A 27,038-nucleotide genomic window follows, 5' to 3' on the forward strand; every position below is an offset into this window, starting at 1 on the left:
TTTTTTTTTTTTTTTTTTTTTGCTTTTTCTTTCTTGCTTTTTTTTTTTTTTTTTCTGTGTGTGTTTGTGTGAGAACACTGGGGATTGTGGATGGGAGGCAAGTGCTTTACCACTGAGATATATCCCTACCTTCCACCTTCCAGTTACTTTTTTATCTCTTTGTAGTCTCTGTTCAATAGATTGAAATGAATAAAATGGCTTACTTTTTTTTTTCATTTGGGTTATGCATTTTTTTTTAAATTAGTTATCTGTTCATAATATCCTTTTAAAATTACTTAGAACCCTTAGCAGAGAAAAAATCTGGAGATAGTTTAAAAGTATAGTTCTGGGGATTGTTATAGTATAGTTGAAGGGTTTTTAGGGCATAAAGCTATAAGATTGATTAACAGACTCCAACAAATGCTTCGAGTTGCCAAGGAAAAGAATTATTGGGTAATGTATCCTGAAGCTTTCTGTATTAGTTGTTCTAGTCATAGTGATCCATTTCTACATCCTTTCAACTATGGGAAGGCTTTTAAGAAAACAATTGTTATTGCTTCTTTAGTTTGCTCACTTAGTCACCATAATGGCAACCTTTTGAAGCTTAAAAATTTGAAAATGAGAAGATAAAGGCATCTGTTAACATTTTTATTCTTTAGTTTTTAATTTCTGAGCATTAATTGGTATCAATAAGATAATTAAATATTATAATTTGATGGGAAAATGGCATTATAGTTATAACAAATATATACTTTTGAACACATGCTTGTATTATCTGGGAAAAGTTTAATAAGATGGATAAATATATACAAAAGTTAAATGCATTTCAATATGCCACCAACAAATAAAACTCAAGAAAAAATATCACTTATAATAGCAAGAAAAATATAGTGTTTCTGGGAATAAATCTTCAGAGATGCATGAGACATGTATGCAGAAACTATAAGGCTTTATTATAAAATCTTTTTAAAAAGAAAACTAAATATCCTATTCATGAAGAATGATTTGATATTGCAAATGTCATTTTTCTCATAATTAGTCTGTAGAGTCAGTGCAGTTCTAGTAAATATTCCAGCAGGAAATTTTGCGGAACTGGACAAACTAATTCTAAAATAAAGGACAGTGGTCTAAGAGGCAAGATATACCTGGAAAACAACTTTTCTCTAGATATAAAAGACTTAAAATATCATTTTAATTTCTGTAGATATGTATTATCAGTGTAGTGTACAAGAATTTACAAAAAAAAAAAGAGCCCAGAAATGAACCCCACATATATGTGGAAATACGTATGTGGAAAACAACAGAGATCGCTTTGCAGATCTCTAATTTATATCCCTCCCAGATCTCTTCCAGGTAGATTAACGATTTAAGTGAGAAAACTAATGGTAGAAGAAAATACAGGCAGATCTTTATGACTGTAGGAAGAGAACTATTACTAAAATGAAGAATTTTTAATTTTTTTAAATTGAACGAAAGAGCCATTTGCAGTGACACATGTCTATAGTCCCAGCTTCTCAGGAGATCACAAGATCTCAAGAGGATCACAAGTTCCAGGCCAACCTATTTCTCATTTTTATTTTCTTAAAACTTATTGACAATTTAATGGGAATTTATTCAGTCATCACAAAGAGTTGTCCCACTTTCCTTGCCTTGTAGATTTTCCATCAGATATCGCTAACAAGTCTCTCTCAGAGAGTACTGCCACAATGCTTTGGAAGTCCAAAGGCAGGAGGAGAAGAGCTTCCCACCCCACTGCTGAATCCTCTAGTGAACAGGGGGCTAGTGAAGCCGACATTGACAGTGATAGTGGTTACTGCAGTCCCAAACACAACAACAACCAGCCTGCAGCAGGGGCTTTGAGAAATCCCGATTCTGGGACCATAAATGTACGTAACATTGCCTTGATTTATCAATCATCGACGTCACTATTATTTTGTGTCCTTTAGTAAAGCTTAAGTATCTGTTTTCATTAACAATTTCTATAGTAGTGAGATGTTAAAAATATATTTGTATATTTTATTAGTAATAAAAATTTATAGAACAGTATTCTAAAATTGTAATAAGTATGCTTCTAACTGGAGTAAATTGTGAAATGTATTGCAAAGTGTATAATCTCCACTATTAAGGAGAAAATAATTCCCTTTTTTGTTTCCTTTTTTTAGCACATGGAATCATCTGTATGTGCAGGTACTCATTTCTGAATATTGTTTTTGCTATATTTTCTTCTTTGTCCCTGTCAAAGTTTTCAAACATGAAGATTCTTGATGCCAGAAAAAACAAAAACAACTATAAATCTTTCAGATATTTAGATTAATTTGAAAGCATAGTTTGGCCCAAAAGAATTGGGAAAATGTCAGCTGGAGATATTCTGCAAGATGACATTTGAGTTACTGGAATACCACTTAAAGTTTATAGAAAAATTTTCAGTGTTACATTTATATTGCCTGGATTTCAGTGTGTGAAGTTAGGGGGCAATTTAGATTTTGGTTTCTTTTATAAGCAAATGATATCATTAAATATTTGTTACAGGTGGTGTAAATTGGTCCAATGTAACTTGCCAGGCAACTCAGAAAAAACCCTGGATGGAAAAAAATCAGACGTTTTCCAGAGGTGGAAGGCAGACAGAACAAAGAAATAATTCACAGGTAATTTGAATTAGTTTGGAGAAATTTGGTTGTGAGGTGAATTCTTTTCCATTTGTTTTAATAATGGTGTAGTGATTATGAAGGACAGTATACTTAATTTTTGAAGATGCATAGTAAGTTATTTAGAAGTAAACTATTATAATATCTATAACTTTAAAGTGGCTTAGCCAATAAGACTTACTTAAATAATAAAACAAAACGATAACATGTTGAATGAATGTAGTGAGTATATGAGTATATATTGTACCATTTTTCTACTTTTCTGTATTGTTGAATATTTCATAATTTAAAAAAGGATGCCCTCCAATACTGTTTTATCTGCCATGATTTTTCCTATCCATGTTAATATGTTAAAAACATTTTATGTCTTAAATCTTCTTTGAATATAAGGACTGGAACTTTGTTCATGTGTATGTTTGACTGTTAACACCCTTCTGTATATGGCATTGCCATAGTGATTGCTGCATTGTGCCATAAGGGAGAAGCTACAGACTGGGTTGCTTCCTGAAGGTCTTGAAGAGCAAGATTAAGCTGCAATATAGCAGAATGTGCTATAGACTACCACAGATTTCCAGTAACTTACATTCGTTGGCTATGAAATTAGGAAGTTGTTTATTGGTTGCTGTTTATCCTTTTTGTTTTTAGACAGCTTTCCTGGATTCCCTAAGTTAAGGATTTAAACCATCATATAAGTAGATGTGCAGATGGATCAAAGTAAGGGGCAAGTTTCTAGTGGATTAAATATGCCAACCACTTGCCTATTCTTTGCATCCCTGAAATGAAGTACTTCAGATATACCTTAACATTAATTAGGCTGTCAGGAAAACAGGCAGAATAATGTCCTCTTCTCTGTGGTTATTGCAAAAATGCCTTGCTCATTGCAGGTTTGTGAGGCTCTTTAGCTTTATTCGATTAAAAACAGAAGAACTACAGAGTCCTTGCACAAGGCCCTGGGTTCAATCCTTAGTACCACACAAAACAAAACAAAAACAAAAAAGCTAAAACATTTGTTTATATAGATTAGATAAAATCTACAAAATGTTTGTTTATGTGAGGAAATTTTTTGTTGATGCAGACTGCTAATCTTGCCAAGTTTGTAGCACTGTTATTTTTGGTATCAGTAGCTCACAGGAGTAGAAATAATCCCGAAATGAAAAAACATTTTATCTCTGTCTCAACTGTTGAGAAATGGTAAAAGAACAAAAAAAGGAAATTAAGCAAATACACATGGTATTGTTAACTTTGTTTATTTTGTGTGTCTCTTCATTCCTAAAGAACTGAACCAGATGTTAAAAATGTGTTTTCTTTTTACTTGCTGTTTTGTTATGTGCTTTTCCTAGGTTTATATTAAGTTTGATTTTTTGAGATGTAGAATCTTTTCTAAGTCAAAATATTTTCCCCTTTTGCAATTTCTGATTGTGTATAGGCTTTCACAGTCTTTTAGAAGTCAAATAAATATCTGTACTTTCTGTTTCAAGACATTTTTATCTGAGATTTATCTTGATGTTTGGTAAACATACTGATGTAAATTTTCAAAGTAGTTAACCAGTCGTCTTAACTTTATAACACATTTTCCCCTGTAGTTTGTGCTTCCATTATAGTAATATGATAACTTCTTTTTTCCTTCCTGGTACCAGGAACTGAACACAGGAATGCTGTACCACTGAGCCACAACCCCACCCCTTTATGTACTTTTTATTTTGAGACAAAGTCTTGCTAAGTTGCTGAGACTGGCTTTGAACTTGTAATCCTCCTGTCTCAGTTTCCCATGTCACTGGGATTACAGGTGTGCATCATGGTACTAGCTTAATATACTGACTTCTTATATCTTAGGTGCTGTTTCTCATCTGTTTGTTCCATTTATTGATTTTTGTACTTGTACCATGCTTTTTAATTATAATTTTAAATATCTTTCATTTCTGTACTTAGTGTAGATTCAATTTTAAATTATGGAAAGGAGCTGGGTGCAGTGGAGTGTACCTGTAATCCCAGCAACTTGGGAGACTGAGGCAGGAGGATTTCTAGTTCAGTTCAGATCCAGCCTCAGCAATTGTGAGGCACAAAGCAACTCAGTGATACCCTATCTCTAAATAAAAAATACAAAATAGGGCTGGGGATGTGGCTCAGTAGTTGAGTGCTCCTGAGTTCAATTCCTGGTACCCTCCCCCCACCCCCCCCAAAAAAAAACTTACGGAAAGGATCTAAAAATGTATATCTTTTAAAGTGGCTTTATGATCAAGTTGATAAATAAAGAAGATGAAAAAGATTGTACAATGAAAAATCTCATTTTCAACTGTTTCTCCTTGTCTTTTGTCCTCACCTGTACCTGTTTCACCTTGATTCATTTTTTATATACTTCCAGAGTTTTTTCTTATCATTATAAGTATATACAAGTACTTGTAAGTATATACGTATACATTGTAAGTACATGCATATGAAACTTAGGCTTTGCCCCTTTCTTACACAAAAGATAGCATGCCCTCTCTTTTCTGTGCTCAGTAATATATCTTGGAGAGATTTTTATCATTTCCATATTACTACATAGTGGGCTTCCTTGCTTTTAATTTTTTTAAAAAAATTCCTAATACTGTATTCATATACCCTTGTTGATTTCTGTAGTTCTGTTCATAGGCACTTGAGTTGTTTTTTAACTATTGCTGTTATAAACTTGATACAATGTCATTTAGAAATGTGTGTACCAATAGAATCAATTCCTAGATAAGGAACTGCTGGTTAAAAGGTAAATTCATCTGTTGTTTTGGTAAATATCACCTGATCATACCAATTTGCTTTCTCAACAGCCTTGAAGAGGGCCTGTTTCCATATAGTTTTAGAAATAATGTTTTCAGTATTTTGGATTTATGCCATGTATTTGTCAGCTATTTGTTACTGGAACAAAATACCTGAGACAGACTATTTTATAGAGAAAAGAAGCTTATTTAGTTCATAATTTTGGAGGCTGAAAGTCCAAACAACCTGGAAAGAATCTGTTGAGGGAATTCATGTATAGGAGAAAGGAATCACATCCCAATATAGAAAGCTAGAGAGAGATGGGGGTCAAGGTTGTTGCTGGTGGAGGGGTAAGGCTTTTATAACAACTTTCTATTGTGAGAACTCACTTTAAGGAGACCAGTATTCATAAGAGCAGCTCCCTCAGTGACCTATGGACCTTCCTCTAGGCCTCCCAGTATTGTCACTCTGAGAACCAAGCTCCCAACACAAACCTTTGGGGGTGGGGGGGACAAACAATTTTCCAAACCAGTTAGCATGCCAATTAGGTAGAAATTTTATCCTAATGTAGTTAAGCATCTTTCCAGGTGCTAAAAGGCCATTTGAATTTCTCTTTCTGTGAACTTATCTGATCATGTATATTTTTTGAATGTTATCTACTTCTTTTCCCTTTTGGGGGTACATTTTAAAATACATTTGATCAAGGTTTATTTTTTCAAATTATTAAAGTTTCTAAGAGCCTTTAATCTGTAATTAAAGGTTTTTAATTAGGTTTAAATCTTTATTTTTTACTTTGCTCATTATTACTGCCATGCACAAGTTTATATTTTAAAAAACATTAAGAAAGTTAGTTTTATAAATTGACTTTTTAGTCTTCTTTTTTTTTTAATGGCTTCTGAGTATTTATTTATTTATTTATTTATTTTTGATGTACTAGGCTTCAAACCCAGGGATACTCTGCCACTGAGCTACATTCCCAATTCTTTTTATTTTAAGAAAAAGTCTTACAAAGTTACTGAGGCTGGCTCAAACTTGCCATTCTCCTGCCTTAGCCTCCCAAGTGTCTGGGATTACAGTGTGTACCACCATGCCTGGCAGGCTCCTGAGTTTTAAATGAACTGAAAACAACTTGTCCTAACACCAGGGTTATAAAGGAATTTGCCTATGTTTTTTCTCTAGGTTGTTGAGTGTCTCATTTTCTTACATTTAAAGCTAGCCAGGCCGGGTGGCACACCTGATCCCAGCTACTGGAAGGCTAAGACAGGAGGATTGAAAATTGGGAGGCAGTCTGGACAATTTAGCAAGACTCTGTTTCAAAAATAAAAATTAAAAAAAAGGGGGTGAGGCTGGAGATGTAGCTCAATAGTAGAGTACTTATTTAGTGTGTGTAAGGCTTTGGGTGCCATCTCCAATACTGGGAAGAAAAAAGATACAGAAAGCTTTATTCTACTTGGAGTTTTTCCACATATATGGTGTGAAATATGGATCCTATTTTGTATTTTTCTGGTAGCACCCAAATCTGCCAACACCATTTATTGAAAGATTCATCTTTTTCAGAGATATGAGACCGCTGTTTGTCACCTATTAAATTCCCACATGTATTGGAATCTACTCTGGTCTTTTCTCTTCTATTCCATCAGCTTCTATGTTAATCTATAAATTCGGGGAGAATGAACTACCTTGTGATGTAGCATTTTTCTATAAAATAAAGATATTTGTTCACCTATAACTAAAAAATAAATATTAAAAAATTAAAACCCCCAAACTAATGGAACCAACAAAGTTCATGTGACCCTAATATGCAAGTATTCCAATAACCTCATGATATCTAAATACTTTCTGTCAGTTCTAAGAAAGAGTTTTGTTGATAGAAACTGGGAATCATGCATATGTAAGGCATTGGGTTTGATCCTCAGCACCACATAAAAATAAACAAAATAAAGATATTGTGTCCATGTATAACTAAAAAAAATATTAAAAAAAGAAAAGGCTGGGTGTGGTGGAGCACACCTGTAATTCCAGTGGCTCAGGGGACTGAGACAAGAGGATCTTGAGTTCAAAGCCAGCCTCAGCAACGGCAAGGAATTAAGCAACTCAGTGAGACACTGTCTCTAAATAAAAAAATACAAAATAGTGCTGGGGATACGGCTCAGTGGTTGGCTGCCCCTGAGTTCAATCCCCAGTACCCCCACCCCCCAAAAAAAGGAAAAAAAGTAATGTGCAGTCTCCTGAAGTGGTAATAACATCTTGCAAAACTGTAGTGCAGTATCATCACCTGGATGTTAACATTGAACATTTAAGTTATAGAAGTGATCCATCACAGGATCTCACTTTCTGTTATTTTGTTTTAAGAATGTTTTATGGATGGGCATGGTGGTGCATGTCTATAATCCCAGCAGTTTGGAGGCAAGGTGGAAGAATCACAAGTTCAAGGCCAGCCTAAGCAACTTAGTGAAACCCTGTCTCAAGATAAAAAATAAGAAGGGTTGGGGGATGTAGTTCAGTGGTTAAGCACTTCGGGTTCAAAAGAATGTTTTATGATTGTACTTGTATAATCCTTTGGGATTGGTTTTTTTCACTCATCTGGTTTTCTGGAGATCCATCATGTTGGGCTTGTCAGTAGTTCATACTCTTATGGCTGACTACTGACCAACTGTACTTTAGTGTGGATATACCATAGTTAGATTAACTGTTCACTCACTAAAGAACATCTGGTTTATTCTCAGTTATTGGCTCTTGTAAATAAAGCTGATATAAATAAATATTCATGTACAGGAAAAGGAAAGGTAATGATCGTTAATTGTCACATTTTTATATTTTCCTTTTAATTACCTTATTTGTCAGAAATTTTCAACTTTTTAAAATAAATTATGCACTTTGAACATTTATTGCATTGTACACTTTTGTATATTTTTCTGTAAGATGTTATATTTCAATAAAATATTTACTTAAAAATAATATTTTCTCTTTCCCTCCGGGGTTTATTTAAGGTTGGATTCAGATGCCGAGGCCACAGTACTTCCTCAGAAAGAAGACAGAATTTGCAAAAGAGACAAGATAATAAGCATTTAAACTCTAGTCAGTCCCATAGAAGTGACCCAAATTCTGAGTCTTTATATTTTGAGGTATTTTTTTCCAAAATCTATACATAAACTGTTATAGAAAATTTCTCATTAAGAAATTAATTTGTTGTACTGTAAATATTTCTTAGCATGTGACTCTACTATTAGATAGTAAATTATCCAGAAATATTGACTCATTTTTATTTGCCTTGGTTAGATATATTTAGTCTACATTAACTTCATTAATGATTATTTTATAAATTTTTGTCTTGTGTGTTCATTTTGAGATGGTATATTAAAGTAGAACTTGATTTCATTTGGATTTCATCCAGTATGAAACTTTTTCTCAAAATTTTTTGTTGTTGTTCAGTCCATTTGTAAGATTTTTCATATTTGAGTAGTTCAATCTAGTTGATTTGTGCTGCCATTCAGGTGAGTCTTAGAGAAGGAAGAAAAATGTACTCTGTAGTACTACTAGTACATGGCAACCTTCCTATGGAGAGTGTCCATCCACCTAGTAGAATGCAGAAATATAAACACCTAATACTTGGTTGAGTGTGGTTGGAGTTGAAAGTAGCCACAAGTCACTTTGGGTTTTAGGCAGGATAGGAATAACATTTGAAATGGATTTTAAGGAATCAGTATAATTTGCTTAAGTCATACATCCCTGATAATCCATTTGTATAACTCATTTTGGTTGGATCATAGATTCTATAAAATAGGCTAATAGATGGAGATTAAACTGGAATTCTTGAGGTTAAAGGATAAAGATGAAAAATATGATATATAAGCTTAAGTAATTTCCCCAAAGTACTTGAGAGTACATCTCAATTATTCTATGAAAAATAATTTTAGTGTCTACAAATATGGCAGTTTTTAAATATGCACTAAACTATGATTGGTTGCATTCTTATATTTAAAGACTTTAGATATATATTTTCAATGTAAAAATATATATTAAATATACATTTTTCAATATAAAAGATGATATTGATTAAGAATTAATTTGAGTAGAAAAATTTAAAAATTTTAAGCTTTTAATCTTGTAGTTGTGTATGTGGGATAGAGAATATATTAATAAAATTCGTATCTTTTCCAAATGATCTGAATGTGATAAAATCCAATTTAATATTTTTTCAATTACCTACCTGTTTGGGATACCTATAATTACTAATTTGTAATTAGTAATCAAAATGGAAAATAGGTGCAGAAATCCAAGGATGAACATAATGTGGCTATGCTCCCATGCTTTAATAATTCATTTGGGTGGGATTTAGCATGTACAAAATGAGATTTCCTTTTTAAGGCTGATTTTAAGTAGTTCAATAGTACAATACAGAAAATTATTTCCCCATTTTTCATTACTCTTAGCCATTATAAAAAGTTTTTTTTAAGAGTTTGCCCTCAATTGTTTTTATTAAAAATGTGAAATTATTTTAGGATGAAGATGGATTTCAAGAACTACATGAAAATGGAAATGCAAAGGATGAGAATATTCAACAGAAACTTTCTTCAAAAGTGGTAAGTGATTCTTTTTAGAAAAATAAGCAAATAGACTATCTTTTAAACCATGGCTATGTGAAAAGAATAATATATTAAAGGTAGATATAAGGAGAAATGGGCAGAGTAGTATACAGAAAACAGTATGTTTAGTATTTAACTTCAATGTTTCTTTTTGTATTTTGTTTTGTTTTTGGTACTAGGGATTGAACCCAAGGTGCTTTACCCCTGAGTAACATCTCATTTTTATTTGTTTTATTTATTTTTAAAACATTTATAGCCTTTGCTAAGTTGCCAAGGCTGTTCTCAAACTTCAGATCCTTCTGCCCCAGCCTCCTAAGTCATTGGGATTACTGATGTGGGCCACCATACCCAGCCTGAATGTTTCTTTTCTTTTTCTTTCTTTTTTTTTTAATCTAATATTTTTTAGTTGTCAATGGTCCTTTATTTTATTTATTTATATGTGGTGCTGAGAATTAAACCCAGTGCCTCACACATGTTAGGCAAGTGCTCTACCTCTGAGCCACAATCCCAGCCTGTGAATTTTTTTTTAAGTTGTCAGTGGATCTTTATTTTATTTATTTTATAGGCAGTGCTGAGAATTGAACCCAGTGCCTCACACAAGCTAGGCAGTCTCTCTACCACTCCAGCCCCAGAATGTTTTCTTTTTAACATAGCCAAAACAAAGATATTTTCTTTGAAATCTACAGTTTCATTACAAGACCAGAAAATATCATTAATTACATAATGAAACATGTAACAATCTGTACAGAAATTTTCTCAATTAGTGAAAAATTTTACTTTGGAGATATTTTGTTTCATTTCAGAGGTCAAAGATCCAGACATGGGTCACTCATTGCAGTAAGCTGTTGTCCCTTTTTTCCAGGCTGAAATGGTCCACTTTCTCACTCTGTTTTATGATGTCAAATCCGTACATTACAGAACATGTCTCATTCTGGATTTCTTCCTTATGATTAGACTTTTATGAGATCGCTAACAAACGTTTTTCTCTGGTTATCAATAGTTGGATGATTTACCTGAAAACTCACCAATCAATATAGTTCAGACTCCAATTCCCATTACCACTTCAGTTCCTAAACGTGCAAAAAGTCAGAAGAAGAAAGCGTTAGCGGCAGCTCTTGCCACAGCTCAAGAATATTCTGAAATAAGTATGGAGCAAAAAAAATTACAGGTATATAGTGATTTATATGAACAATTATGATAATTTATTTTCTAGGTTTAATGGGATGGATAGGAGTAACAAGCATATAATAATGGTAACTTGTTATACTTTCATACCACAACAAAAAAATAAATATTTTCATATTCACTTTGCAGGAAGCTTTATCAAAAGCAGCTGGAAAAAAGAATAAAACACCTGTGCAGCTAGATTTAGGAGACATGTTAGCTGCTCTGGAAAAACAACAAGCAGCAATGAAAGCACGGCAGATTACTAATACCAGACCTCTGTCATATACAGGTAGTTATATCATTAGTCTGGGTAATTTGCTATTTGGCTTTGGCAATATATTTTGAATATTATTAATCTAAATTTATATTTATTTCTATATATGTGTATATACATGTATTTATGATCTAACTTAAATTGTATATATATGTATATATGGATACATATACATATTATATATATGCAATTTTAGTTAGCACAAGCCACAATCCTCAAAATTGTCCATGTCTCTTCACTTTCCATATCAAGTCCAAGTTCTTCAGTACATCCTGTCTATTCTGTCTTCAAGTATATTCATAATTTACTCACCAGATCCTTATCCTGTCATCCTGAGACTGTCCATCATTATATTATACTATTGTAGTTTCTGACTGCTCTCTACCCATCCCTCAGTTTCTCTCCCTCCCTCCCTCTGTTTCTCTCCTTCCCTCCCTCCCTTCCTCCCCCTTTCCCTTTTGGGTACTGGGGATTAAACCCAGTGGTGTTCTACCACTGAGCTACATCCCAAGACGTTTTTATTTTTTCTTTTGAGAAAGGTCTTGGTAGGTTTCCCAGGTTGCCCTCAAAGTTGCTATCCTCCTGCCTCAGCATCCTGAGTCACTGGGATCACAGGTGTATACCATCATGCCTGGGCCCCCCAATTTATCTTAAAAGAACTGGTCTTTTAAAGATATGATCCGGATTATATCTGGCTTCATCTCACTTGGAATAAAGCCTCATTCTGCCCCCTTTGCCTCTTCACCTTCATCACCATTCTCTCCTGACACATTCACCATCTCAGGTATACACAACATGCTTCTAGCTCAGTATCTTTGGGCTTGCTGTTCCCTTTTCCTAGAATGCTGCTTCCCTGGATATCAGTATTGTTTGTTCCCTTAGGTCCTTCAGATCTCTGCTAAAATGTCAATTGGGCATTTTGAACCAACCACATTTTTTTCTTCTTTAATGGTTAGAATAAAAATCACAAGTTATTTGGTTCTCCTGTTATATTATCCAGTTAAAATACCAAACAGAAGTTTTGGTCAAATTTTGTGTGTGTGTATGAGAAAATGATCTGATTTTCTACTGAAACAGTAATTTCTATTTTAACAAACTTTGTCAGTTTTAGAGCTCTCAGCAGTTCTAATGTGCTCCCTCATTTCTTTGTTATAGTCTTTGTTTTAGAGGGTGAGGAATAGGACAAAAGGGAAGGGAAAGGCATTAATAAAAAGCACTAAAGCTAAATGGTGGAATGAATTCTATGTGTTCTGTTCCAGTGATGCTTATTAGAAGACTAAAAGATAAATAACAGTGTATAACTGTCATCTGTATGCAAAATGTTTAAACCTATAGCTAGTTACCATTCCAATATAAAACATTGCTTTGAGTCACTGTTAGTAAAAGTAATATTGAATGTGTGCTAAGCTTTAGAGTTACATGTTATTGAGATGGGGGAGTGGCAGTAACAACTCCCTGTAGTCTTTCCAGAACAAAGCAGTGTTGGGGAAGAGGCATGAACTTGTAGCTAAAAGCAAGAGCTCTGAAGTCAAACTGTCTGGGTTTGAATCCTGCTCTTCTACATATTTATTTGGGAAGTTACTGTGCTTCAATTTCTTTACATTAAAGTGGGGGTATTGATAATACTTACTTCAGGATTGTTTTGGGAAGTAAAGAGATGATGCATGTAAAGAGCTTAGAGAATTTGGATTATATCACTCAATAAATGTTAACTAATATTATGAAGAAGAGATTGTTAATCTGTAATATTTCAAATGAGTTATTACAACTTTGATTCATTTAGCAAATGTTAATCAATAGTAAATAACTTTGCAAAATATTCGATCAGAAACTATTGGGATTACAGAGATGGTGAAGATAAACTTTTTTGTTCAAGAAGTTTAATCTAGTGAGATTAGAAAGACATACACAGCTAATCAAAAGCAGCACTTTAGGAAAGATACCAGCAAAGTTTTGTAAACCCTTGGAAGAGTGAGAGAGTGATGTACGTCAACGTGGAGATAGGGGAATGGTGTTATAAATCATTTCATATAAGATAGTATTTGAACTGGGCTTAAAGAAGGAATAGCATTCTCTCTCTGTATTTTTTTACACTTTATTTTATTTAGTTATTTATTTTTATGATAGTAGGAATTGAGCCCAAGGGCAATCTACCATTGAGCCATATCCCCAGCCTTTTTATATTGAGACAGGGTTTCACTAAATTGCCCAGGTTGACCTCCAACTTTTGATCCTCCTGCCTTGGCCCTGGTGTTGCTGGGATATAGGTGTGCGCTATCATACCCAGCCAGGAGTAGACTTCTTGATAGATAGAAATGAGATTAACTTCTAACCAGTCACCAGTGTTTAAACTGGAAGTGTTGATTTCAAAGAATGCTACTGGAAAGTTCAAGAAAAGAATGAGACTGCGGTAGTGATGAAAAAGAATTGTAAGGAATTGATAGGCTTTTTCAATGGTAGGATGTAGAAACAGATCAAAGATGATTCTTTACTCTGGCACAGAGTGTGTAGTGAAAAGAGCTATGATGGTAAAACACAAAGATCATGGAAGAATTTTGTTGGGAAGAATAGGCAGGAGCCTTGATTTAAAATGCAAGCAATAGAGGTCCTGTGGTTCTTATTTGACATGAGTTATGAACGAATAGTTTAGGTTAGAGATCAGTGACTTTCAAATAGAATTGTTGAAGCTATGGAAATAAGGTTGTTGGAGGAAGGGAAAATTGGGGAAAAGATGTTCAGGGATAGAGCCTTTGGAATGTGCAAATTTTTAGGACAAACAAAGAAGAACTAGAAAAATAGAATTGAAAAAGAGTAAAAAAAAAAAAAAAAGTGGAAATCACAGAAGGCAAGGAAGAATTTTGAGGAAAACTATAATGGGCCAATGCCCAAGAAAATTAGAAGGGAGTAAAAAAAGAATTTTATTTGGCAATTGCAAGGTTATGTGTGATCTTTACAATAACAGTTTCAAGTGAGTGAGTAGGGCAAAGGCCAGATTGTAATGATTTGGAAAGTGATGATGGGAGAAAGACTGTTTCCAGGGAAGGAAAGAGGAGCTGTGGTGCCTTAGCTTGAAGGAAAGTTAGTCAAAGGAAAGACTTTGTCACCCTCAACAACCTTTTTTTTTTTGTTGTTTTTTTTGGCTTGTTGTGAGGGGTCAGGGAAAAGAATCAAGGGTTAGGGAGGAAATTGAAAAATGCAAGGGGAAAGTGATAGAGCAAGATCCTAGAGGAACTGAGATGGAAGTAAGAACAGAAGTGGTTGGTGTGCCTTAGACAGGAGTGAGAATATCTGCCACTTCCTTTCTTGTGGTTAATAATTTATATTAAATAGCATCCTTTCAGGGAAGTGGTAGAAAAGCTCTGCTAGAATAAAAAAAATGAGGTTATCATTTTTAAGGTTTAGGAATGTTAAAGGGTTGGAGGTAGTCATTGGAGAATAAGAGTATTGTTCAGTCATAAAAGAACTGCTATATGGTACCTAGAGTGTAGGCTGAGGGGGGAAATCAGCATTTTTGCTGACAGATTAAAATAAGGAAAGGAGCGATGGGCTACATAAGTTTTTTATGTAAGTGTGAATAGGTGATTAAGTAGGAATGAGAAGAGGTTCAGTTTTGAAACTTCAAAGGTAGAATGGCTTTGACTGAAGACCGCTTGTAAAGAATAGCCGTGCATAAAGGTTGCTGCAGTAAGGTAGAACTAATTTATCCCTACTTTAGACCTCCAGATTGGCTAATTGCTTTGGCTTTATGCTTTTTATCTTATGAAAGCTAAAAATTTGGAGGTTTTTCTTAGGGACTCTGCTCCGAATATTATGATGTCTGTTTTTTTTTCCTACAAGAAGAGGATGTTCTTGTTTTTGTGGATTTATTTTTGGAAACTTTGAAAGTATATTAAATTGATCATTATAGTAAAACTAATTTCTTTTTTGTTTTTAGTGGTTACTGCAGCTTCTTTTCACACTAAAGACTCTAACCGAAAACCTTTAACAAAAAGCCAACCCTGCTTGACATCTTTTAATTCTTTGGACATTACTTCCTCTAAAGCAAAAAAAGGAAAAGAGAAGGAAATTGCAAAACTAAAACGGCCTACAGCACTTAAAAAGGTAAACCAAAATCTGGGGATGTTTATTTTATGGGATGAATAAGGGATTTAATCTGTTTTTGTAAAATTAACTGTGATGTTTTAGCCACTGAATTATTGGGAAGTATTCATATTAATGCATTTTTATAACTAGTTAATTTGAAGTCTGGGATATCACAATGATGATTGTCTTTCTGTGAGGAACAAGGCCCTAGAGAATGATTTTTTTTTCCTATAAGATTTAAAAAAAAAAAAAGTTGAATATCCCAAAGCATTAGACCCTAAGGATCAAAAGCCTGTGGGGTTTTTTGTTTGTTTGGTTTGTTTTGTGTGTGTATGTGTAAGTGTATGTGTGTGTCAGTGCTGGGGATTGAATTCAAGTCCTTGTGCATGCTCAGCAAGCTCTCTATCCCTAACCCGAACCCTGAACTTTAGTACTAACTTTATCTTAGTACTTAGTTTTAGGTAAACTTTTTTATTTTCATTTTCCTCATCTATAAATTGAAGGTGATATTTGCTTTGGTTAACTCTATCAGAAGGATTTGAATGACATAATCCATGTACAAATAATTGAAAATGGTGAAATGTAACTCAGTATATAAACTGGTTTCCAGACTTTTAAACTGAAGTTGCATTTTTGGAAACTCCAATTTATCACTCAGGATTTAAAGAATGAAGCAGATATAGTTTGATAGCTAAATGTTCTCAAGCACAATTGCTTCCCTTTATTTTTGTGTGCAGTATTTCCTTCAACCTATAGTGCATAAAATTATATTTACCTTTTCCCAGTTCATTTATATTTTAGCCATGTAAACACATAACCTACTAAAATCCTCATGTCCATGTATAAGCAAACTATATACCTCTGTTTTAGTGTACATTGTAATCGACTGGTATAATGACTTTTTTAGGTTATTTTGAAAGAAAGAGAGGAAAAGAAGGGACGTTTAACTGTGGACCATAATCTTTTGGGATCTGAAGAGCCAACAGAAATGCATTTAGATTTTATTGATGATTTGCCACAGGAGATTATTTCCCAGGAAGGTAAGGAGGACTTTTTTTCTCCTCTTCTCATGGAATGGTCTAGAGCATTTTAATTGAAGGATGAGCTATTGCTGGTTATGTTCATATGTGGAGGATGTGCTCCATTATTTTACATAAATTTCTTTGTTTTGGGGAGTGATTTCCTTTGAAGATGTTTTTAGACCGAGGATAGCTGGAGGGTGGGGCAAGTGTTATAGTGAATCTATGACATTTTATTACAAATTTCAGAATTTGTAATAAACCCTCAAAATTAAGATCTCACTAGTTCTTCTGATATTGTCCCCTTTAAAAAATTTTCTCTTCTTTTGTATCTGAAACTCTGTTGGTTATCTTTCTTCAAAGAGGTATTTTTCATTTTTGTTGATTTTCTTTTTGCTTTTAGGAAATTGCTATGTATGTGTGATAGAGAATTGCAGAGCAGAGCCCAATTAGTCAATAAGATTCAGTCCCATATAATAAATACTGAACACATACGATTTTGCAATACATTTAAATCTAACTGATACACAGATTAAGCATTAGTGTTTTGTTTTCAGAGAAATGAATTTACTTCCATGGATTATTCATCTAGGGCATATTTGGTTAAGTTCCCCTTTATTCTCATATATCTCCCTTTGTATTTAGGATTATTCATCCATCTATTCATGCAGCAAATGTTTATTGAATCCTACCACATGTATTTTATTAACTAGCAAGAATAGGGAGGTTGGGGAATATAAAGAAGATACGTAGTAGGCAGGTCCTGTCATCAAAAAGTGATGATCCAGTAGGGAGATAAGATAGATATATGTGCAACTTTGCTAATGATTCTACTGGACATAAAAATATGGACTCATTTCCTGAGTTGTGAAGGAAGAAGCAGTAATTGAACAAAGGAAATGGTAGAGTCAAGGGATGGCATCTTAAAAATGCAGCTCCTTAAGCACAGAAGCAAATGCCATATAAGAGAATCAGGAGTGGGTGTGGAGAGAAAGAGTGAGGTAGAATTTATCATTGCCAGAAACAATTGGAACTTTAAAAAGAAAGATTTCTAAGAAATAGGTGGATAAGTAGAGATGGAGGATAGAGTAATATCTGAAAGTAAGTGCAGATCTTTGTTCTTTAATTTAAATCCCCTGAGAATACGTGTTTCGGATAATTTGGCCTTTTCTCATCTCGTTTGTGGAGACTTCAAGGCTGTGCTTAAATTTTAAGAGCATATTTTTATAGATAATAGGAAGACTTAATTTTTGTAGTTTTGTAGAGAATTTTTTTTTGTGTGTGTGAAAGGAACAATGCCTAACTCATTAGTTTGCAGAGAATTAGGAAGTAGCCTAAAAGACAACTGCCATTCTAGATTATATAGATCAGTATAGAGCTTTTCAGCATTTGAGGTTTCTAAATTCTTTCCCCTCATTTCACATCTCCACAGATACTGGACTGAGCGTACCGAGTGATACTTCACTCTCTCCAGCAAGTCAGAATTCTCCATACTGCATGACACCTGTGTCACAAGGCTCTCCTGCCAGTTCTGGGATAGGCAGTCCAATGGCATCATCAACAATAACCAAAATCCATAGCAAAAGATTTAGAGAGTAAGTTTTTGTCTCTTTATTGAGGTTGAATAGTTTAGGATCTTTATTGTGGTTCCAAATCTAGTATTGTCATTGTTACTTCATGAGTTGAACATGCCAAACACCAAAAATATTTTTTTCAAATTTTGTTTAATAGCTGGTTTTGCTCTATTTGAAGCATTCCCTTTTGTCAGTGTTCATAGAGAGTGATGTGACACTAAATATATTCTGTTGATATCATATAGTGTTTCTACCTGGGACTACTGGCCTCTTACATCTTACATATATAATTTTGTGCTATGAGTTTTTCCCCTCCAAGTGCTTTTGCATATATACATACACACGTACACACACACACACACAGACACACACATACACACGTGTGTGTGTGTGTATATGTATATGTGTATATATATAGATAATTAATCCTTCAAAAATTTCTCTCATCAATCAATAACATGTAATAAAGTTCTGAAAACCCTATTTTGTGAAATTAATCTATTACATAAAGCTAATTTTTTCCTTTTTCAAAGTGCTAGAAATTGAACCTGGGTCTTGTGCATAGTGGGTAAGCGCTCTACCATTGAGATACATATCAAACACCACCTATTTGCTTTTGCTTTTAAGCAGATATTTATAGATTTTTAGAATTGAAACAATTAGTGAATCACAAAATGATACCTTATCTGTGAATAACCTTAAACTAATGGTTATTGCTAGGAAGCATTTTAGGGTTTTAACATTTACATAGGTGAACTACACAACCCTAATTACCTTTATTTATTTACTTACTTTTTGTTGTACTGGTAATCAAACCCAGTACATTGCACATACTAGGCAAATGTTCTACAACCAAGTTATATCCCCAAAACTCTTAATGACATATGAAAGAATCCCAGGGCGAAAGTATAGTCTGCAAGGAGCCAAACCGTATCAGTTTGTTCTTTTCCTTTTCCTTATTCCATTGTTTTTGAGCAAATACTTTTTGCCCAGCTTTCAGAAGTTAATTAAATGTCAGATAACAGATGTGGAGCAAAAGAACCATTTAGGAAATGTTACATATGGGGCTGGGGATGTGGCTCAAGCGGTAGCACGCTAGCCTCGCATGCCTGCGGCCCAGGTTCGATCCTCAGCACCACGTACAAACAAAGATGTTGTGTCCACCGAAAACTAAAAAATAAATATTTAAAAAAAAAAAAAAAAAAGAAATGTTACATATGTGTGAAATAACAGCTTGAAAGAAAAAAGAATGAAGAAAATTGTATTTTCAATATTCTATTCTTTAAATGCATTCCTTAATTTTAATATTTTATGATATTTAATCCTCCCACAGTGTGTCCAGTTTTATCTTCTCTTCTCAAGTAATGTTGTACTTATTTAAACATTTTTTATATATATAATAAAATTCCCAACACAAAAAATTTCTTTCTTTCTTTTTTCTTTTTGCACTAAAGAAGGGCAGCCCTGGATTTTCCCACTATATAACTTTAAAATAGAAGTCTTCTATTTTCCTTGCCTATTTATTACTAGATTAGAAGTTACACCAATTCTCATTAAATGCCTGCTTTTGGTAAAGATAAGGGATGAGAACTAGAAAAGATGGAAAGGGTATATAAAAAATATGTCTAGATGATTTTCTTATCCTAGAAATTAAGTACTATTGTGACATCACATTTTTTCCTGTTTTCCACATTATAACCATACATGATCTCTCAAAGAGCCTCATTCAGTTGCTTTGTCTGATACAAAGATATATGACTACTACCCCAAGGTCTGTTTGATTTTGGCCTCAGTTCAACTATTGAGTTTATCCTCAATAGCTGTTGATTTTCGGAGCTAACTGGGCCATAAAGGTCATCTCATCTGACTCATTTTTGTGGTTGAGAAATGCCCAGAGACTTATTCAAACTCAAAATTAATTGTTAGGACACTCATTTCTTGTAGAAGCATCTTTAGTATTCATTGAAAAGAAATAACTTTATATCTTTTCACCAGAAATATTTCATCTGTTTTAACCACATGGCAAGCAAACATTTGAATTTGATTTATATCTTTAGGAATTTAATAATTGGATACTTCATAGAGGTTATTAACCTATCCTTTACTAAAAGCCAATTTGTTGAAATTCATTACCAAAGATAGCCTATATCACTTTTATTTCTAGTTAACTGAGGGATTCAGAGGCTTTATTTATTTATTGGTTCTGGGGATTAAATCCAGGGATGCTTTACCCACACAGCTACATCCCTAGCCCCCCACCTTTTTTTTTTCTTGAGACAGGGTTTTGCTATGTTGTTTCCTACTTGTGATCCTCCTGCCTCAGCCTTCCAAGTCATTGAGATTACAAGCATTCAAACCTCAATTCCCAGATAAGGATTTAAAAGTTTTGAATACTTGACTTTTCATGAAAACTTTTTATTGAATATAGTTTCTCTTAAAGATATTTTCCTAATATAACTTTATAATTACAGAAAAATAGGGTGGAGTTTCCTGTTGTTTTTTATGTTTTTATTTATCTTTCCTTTATAGGTACTGTAATCAGGTTCTTTGTAAAGAGATTGATGAATGTGTGACCCTTCTTCTCCAAGAACTTGTCAGTTTTCAGGAACGCATCTACCAAAAGGATCCTGTAAGAGCAAAAGCACGAAGACGGCTGGTTATGGGTCTAAGGGAAGTCACCAAACATATGAAGCTAAATAAGATCAAGTGTGTGATAATTTCTCCAAACTGTGAAAAAATCCAGTCAAAAGGTATGTACACTTTGATTTTGAAGTGTTTTGATATTTATTTGGTATAATTGTAGGGTATTTAAACACAGGTCTTTCTCTGTAAAGCATACTATGAAACAAAATATTGAGCCTGAGAAAAGAATGAAGTATTTCAGAGCCTAAAATTAACTAGGATAATTGGGATTGAGTTACAAAGGAAATCCCCATGTATGAATAGTGGTAAAAGAATTCTCTTGGGCCCATTAAGTGTCCCTACTGTTGTGATGAGAATGGAGAATAGTCAGAGTGCATTGTGCCATGTCATGCTTCTTTACTTATCCTTTTTTGGTAGAAAAGCTGCTTTAGGTGGATTGGAATAGACAGATCTGTCCCAGTAGCAGTGGTAGGCAAATACACAGGATAGAAATACCAAATAAAATCAATAATGTGTTATCTGTCTCACTGCATTGTGAATAGGTCATTACTTGAGCTGAAAGATTGGAAAAAAGAGTTAGCTACTATTAACAAATAATTTCTTCATTAAAATGTCTGTTAAATTGAAATTTGATTCCTGCTATGCTAATCTGTATGGAGAGACAAAAATATTGGGTTTGAAGTAACTTAGAATTTAATTGGAGAAAAAGAAAATTGTGTGTGTGTGTGTTTTAAAAATATATGTATCCATATGTAACATAAAGTCAGATAGTATAATATGTAACAGTGTAAGTGCTATAAGAATTCTCATAGAATCCTTTGCTACTGTGTTTTATGCTTTTGCTCTTGCTTGCTAGATTAGCTCCATTTAGGAAATAACTAAATTACCTCCATATATGTTGATTTTCATAGGTGGTCTAGATGAGGCTCTCTATAATGTCATAGCTATGGCACGGGAACAAGAAATTCCTTTTGTATTTGCCCTTGGAAGAAAAGCTCTAGGACGCTGTGTGAACAAGCTGGTTCCTGTTAGTGTAGTGGGTATTTTCAACTACTTTGGTGCTGAGGTAAGAATAAGCAACACACACTCTTGTAGTTTTCCCTCCCCTCACATCCCCCAGATAGTACATTTTCTGTGGACACATACCAGAATTAAGTTTAAGCATATAAAGGAGTGAGTTGATGACTCTCAAAGAATATGTGGAAATTCTTGAGTATTACCTTTTCCTTTGAAATCAGTGAAAACATTTATGTAGGTTATATTCAGTTTGAGAAGATCTTAGTATCTCTTCTGCCAGTGGTTTTTTCTTTTGAGCTCAGCTGTTTAATACTTGATTATTTATTCAACTGCTAGTTGAAGATATCCAGAATTATGCAATGTGAAATAGACACTGTGATGGCTATATTTTGTATACTAGGAATTAAGAGAGAAAAGAATCCTTTTTATTGAAGGAATTTTCCTCTAGAAAATTAACTACCTAAACCAGTTGTCAGAATAGTTTTGCACATATGATACCTTCACCTCTGGCAGTTTCTAATACAGAGCTTACAATAGGATTGATAATATGAGAGTTATTAGTTTAGAATAATGCCTGTCAACTGATGGCATTTTAATTGTATATTTTATTTTTATGTGGTGCTGAGAATCGAACCCAGTGCCTCACAGGTGCCAGGCAAGCACTGTACCACTGAGCCACAACCTCAGCCCCCTGATGGCATTTTATGACTACCTTTTTATGGAGTTGACTCTTAAGTACTTTGTGATATCATGGGCAGATCATTTTCTCTTGCCAAACACACTATTTTTATGTATTTAAGTGTCTCCCCCTTTGTGTCCATTCACTGTGTTTGTATACCTCCCATTCCCCCTCCATTCAGTTTCTTTTCCTTTGCCTACAAAATTATCTACCCACCTACTTTCTATGAATATATCATAATTTGTGCTCTCAAAATTGCCTATGCTTTTCTCCCTTAGGTGTTATTGCATTTCTTTGCTATAATTTATGTGTGTTTCCCTTTAACTGACTTTTTTGAGGGTGAAAAGGCCCCTTGTCTTTGTGTGCCTGACATCTTTCACATTACCTGAGCGTGAGCAGGTGACAAATGTTTGTTGATAAATTGTGATAGATGTACATCTGGCTATGTTTAACTATATGAGGGAATTTGAGTGCTGAAAAAGAAGGGTCACATATAGATGTCTAATAAAAGTGTCCTCTTTTTAAATTCACTATTAAGAGTTTATCGAATAGGAACAGAGCTAGGGTCCAGAAAAGTGAATTTTTTTAAATTGTATCAGTTTCTTCATGAATTATATGTGTTAATTTATTTTTATAATTTTATATTATAAAATATTTGCCAGCTTTGCACATTTTTTCTTGCCCTCTAAAATACTAAGATAAGTAAATTATTATTTAAACTAAAATGTACTCTTAAAATAAAATTTTATAAAATATTGGCATATTATCAAGTATGTCCATTTGTGGTAATATGTACCTAAGTTATTTTTATTATCTGATAAAACCTTTGAATTAAACTTTTCTTATTCTCACATTTAAGACTTTTCATTCCCTGATCCTAGTTTTCTCCTTAATTTTTCTTCTCTTCCCTTATATTCTTTTATTCCTAATAACTTATGTATGTTGTAAAACCAATGTTAATCTCAAAATCGTTTGTCCATATGCATATTTTCTTGTTATTGGTTGCACTCTAAATACATTACATTTGCATTTCTCTAATTGCTAGAGATGTTGAACTTTTTTTAATATATTTGTTGATTGATTATATGGCATCTTCTGAGAAGTATCTGTTCAGTTCCTTGGCCCATTTGTTGCTTGGGTTGTTTTGTTTTGTTTTTGATGTTAAGATTTTTTAGTTCTTTATATATCCTAGAGAGTAGTGCTCTATCTGATATGTGTGTGGTAAAAATTTGTTCCCATTCTGTAGGCTCTCTATTCACCTCGCTGTTTCTTTTTCCAAGAAGAAGCTTTTTAGTTTGAATCCATCCCATTTATTGATTCTTGATTTTATTTCTTGCACTGTAGGAGTCTTATTAAGAAAGTCAGGGCCTAATCAGATATGATGAAGATTTGGGCCTACATTTTTTTCTATTAGGCATGGGGTCTCTGGTTTAATTCCTAGGTCCTTGCTCCACTTTGAGTTGAGTTTTGTGCATGGTGAGAGACAGGGGCTTAATTTCATTTTATCACATGTGGATTTCCAGTTTTCCCAGCACTATGTGTTGAAGAGGCTATCCTTTCTCCAATATATGTTTTTGGCACCTTTATCTAATATGAGATAACTGTATTTATGTGGATTTGTCTCTCTGTCCTCTATTCTTCTATACCATTGGTCTACCAGTCTGTTTTGGTGCCAATACCATGCCGTTTTTGTTACTATTGCCCTGTAGTATAGTTTAAGGGCTGGTAAAGTCATGCCACCTGCTTCACTCTTCTTGCTAAGGATTGCTTTAGTTATTTTGGGTCTCTTATTTTTCCAGATGAATTTCATGACTGCTTTTTCTATTACTATGAGGAATGTCATTGGGATTTTGATTGGGATTGCATTAAATCTGTATAGTGGTTTTGGTAGTATGGACATTTTGGACAATATTAATTCTGCCTATCCAAGAACAAGGGAGATCTTTCCATCTTCTAAGGTCTTCTTTAATTTCTTTCTTTAACGTTCTATTATTTTGATTGTAGAGGTCTTTCACCTCTTTTGTTAAGTTGATTCCCAAGGGTTTTTTTTTGTTGTTGTTGTTGTTGTTTTGTTTCATTTTGTTTTGTTTTGAGACTATTATAAAAGGGGTAGTTTTCCTAGTTTCTCTTTCAGAGGATTTGACACTGATGTACAGAAATGCCTTTGATTTATGGGTGTTGATTTTATATCCTGCTATGTTGCTGAATTCATTTATTAGTTCTAGAAATTTTCTGGTGGAATTTTTTGGATCTTCTAGGTATAGAATCATATCGTTGGCAAATAGTGAAAATTTGAGTTCTTTTCCTATCTGTAGCTCTTTAATTTCTTTCATCTGTCTGATTGCTCTGGCTAGAGTTTCAAGAATTCTGTTAAATTAGAAGTGGTGAAAGAGGGCATCCCTGTCTTGTTCAGTTTTTAGAGGGAATGCTTTTAATTTTTCTCCATTTAGAATGATGTTGGCTTTGGGCTTAGCATAGCTAGCTTTTACAATGTTGAGATATGTTCCTGTTATCCTTAGTTTTTCTAGTGTTTTGAACTTGAAGGGATGGTGTATTTTGTCAAATGCTTTTTTTGCGTCTTTTGAGATGATCGTATGTTTCTTATCTTTACATCTATTGATGTGATGCATTGTTTGATTTCCATATGTTGAACCAACCTTGCATCCCTGTGATGAACCCCACTTAATCACAGTGCACTATCTTTTTAATATAGTTTTATATTCGATTTGCAAGCATTTTATTGAGAATTTTTGCATCTATGTTCATTAGAGATACTGTTCTGAAATTTTCTTTTTTTCATGTGCCTTTGTCTGGTTTTGGAATCAGGGTGATATTGGCTTTATAGAATGAGTTTGGAAGTGTTCCCTCTTTTTCGATTTCATGAAATAACTTGAAGGTCTCATGGAACTCAGCTATGTATCCATCTGGTCCTGGACTTTTCTTGGTTGGTAGGCTTTTGATGGTGTCTTCTATTTCATTGCCTGAAATTGATCTGTTTAAATTGTGTATATCATCCTGATTCCATTTGGGCAAATCATATGAGTCTAGAAATTTGTTGATGCCTTTGATATTTTCTATTTTAATGGAATACAAATTTTCAAAATAATTTCTAATTATCTTCTGTATTTCTGTAGTGTCTGTTGTAATATTTCCTTTTTCATCACATATGTTAGTAATTTGAGTTTTCTCTCTCCTTCTCTTCATTAGCATTGCTAAGGGTTTATCAATTTTATTTACTTTTTCAAAGAACGAACTTTTTGTTTTGTCAATTTTTTCAATTGTTTCTTTTGTTTCAATTTCATTGATTTCAGCTCTGATTTTGATTATTTCCTGTCTTCTACTATTTTGGGTGGTGATTTGTTCTTCTTTTTCTAGGACTTTGAGATGTAATGTTAGATCATTTATTTCTTGACTTTTTCTTCTTTGAAGTAATGAACTCCATGCAATGAACTTTCTTCTTAGTACTGCCTTGATAGTGTTGCATAGATTTCTATATGTCGTATCAGTATTCTCATTTACCTCCAAGAATTTTTTAATCTCTTTTTTGAGGTCTTTTGCAACCCATTGTTGATTCAGTAGCATGTTATTTAGTCTCCAGGTGTTGGAGTAGCTTCTATTTTTTTATTTTAAAATTGACTTCTAATTTCATTCCATCATGATCTGATAGAATGCAGAGTAGTATCTCTACATTTTTGCATTTGCTAAGAGTTGCTTTGTGGCATAATATATAGTCTGTTTTAGAAAAGGATCTAAGTGCTGCTGAGAGGAAAGCATATTTACTCATTGATGGATGAAATATCTATATATGTCTGTTAAGTCTAAGTTATTGATTGTATTATTGAGTTGTATAGTTTCTTTGTTTAGCTTTTGTTTGGAAGATCTATCCAGTGGGGAAAGAGGTGTGTTAAAAGCCACCTAGAATTATTGTGTTGTGGTCTATTTGACTCTTGAACTTGAGAAGAATTTGTTGGATGAACACAGAAGCTCCATTGTTTGGGGTATATATATTTATAATTGTTATGTCTTGTTGATGTATGGTTCTCCCAGGCAGTATGAAATGTCCTTCTTTATTCTTTTTTATTAATTTTGGCTTGAAGTTTACTTTATTTGATATGAAGATAGACACCCCTGCTTGTTTCCACAGTCCATGAGAGAGGTGTTTTTTCCCCAATGTTTCACTTTCAGTCTGTGGATGTCTTTTCCTATGAAGAGGAGTCTCTTGAAGGCAGCATATTGTTGGGTCTTTTTTTTTTTTTAATCCAATCTGCTAGTTTGTCTTTGGTGAATTTGAGCCATTAACATTCGGGGTTATTGTTGAGACATGATTTATATTCCCAGCCATTTTTGTTTATTTTTGGTATTTAACTTGACTTGGTTTCTCCTTTGATTAGTATTTCCTTTAGTGCAATACCTCCCTTTGCTGATTTTCATTATTGTTTTTTGTTTCCTTCTCATGGAACATTTTGCTGAGTGCATTCTGTAGTGCAGCCTTTCTAGTTGTAAATTCTTTTTAACTTTTATTAATCATGGAAGGTTTTTATTTCATCATCAAATCTAAAGCTTAATTTTGCTGGGCATAAGATTCTTGGTTGGCATCCATTTTCTTTCAGAGCTTGGTATATGTTGTTCCAGGATCTTCTAG

At 33.6% G+C, this 27,038-nt stretch overlaps 1 protein-coding gene across 2 annotated transcripts in view; it reads left to right on the top strand.

Moving 5' to 3' along the window:
* The window catches only part of Secisbp2l (SECIS binding protein 2 like), a 52,412-nt gene that overhangs the window by 14,113 nt on the left and 11,261 nt on the right, over positions 1-27,038 (top strand). For both annotated transcript variants that reach the window (XM_015480685.2, XM_048793470.1), the window contains 12 exons: positions 1,636-1,865; positions 2,142-2,166; positions 2,509-2,624; positions 8,345-8,479; positions 9,857-9,937; positions 10,941-11,108; positions 11,255-11,396; positions 15,316-15,482; positions 16,372-16,504; positions 17,916-18,078; positions 20,587-20,807; positions 21,612-21,766. In XM_015480685.2, coding sequence (XP_015336171.1) covers positions 1,636-1,865; positions 2,142-2,166; positions 2,509-2,624; positions 8,345-8,479; positions 9,857-9,937; positions 10,941-11,108; positions 11,255-11,396; positions 15,316-15,482; positions 16,372-16,504; positions 17,916-18,078; positions 20,587-20,807; positions 21,612-21,766 — 1,736 coding nt within the window. The remainder of the gene's footprint in view (positions 1-1,635; positions 1,866-2,141; positions 2,167-2,508; positions 2,625-8,344; positions 8,480-9,856; positions 9,938-10,940; positions 11,109-11,254; positions 11,397-15,315; positions 15,483-16,371; positions 16,505-17,915; positions 18,079-20,586; positions 20,808-21,611; positions 21,767-27,038) is intronic.

The sequence above is a fragment of the Marmota marmota genome, unplaced genomic scaffold (assembly GCF_001458135.2).
Source record: "Marmota marmota marmota unplaced genomic scaffold, marMar, whole genome shotgun sequence".
Taxonomy (NCBI): domain Eukaryota; kingdom Metazoa; phylum Chordata; class Mammalia; order Rodentia; family Sciuridae; genus Marmota; species Marmota marmota.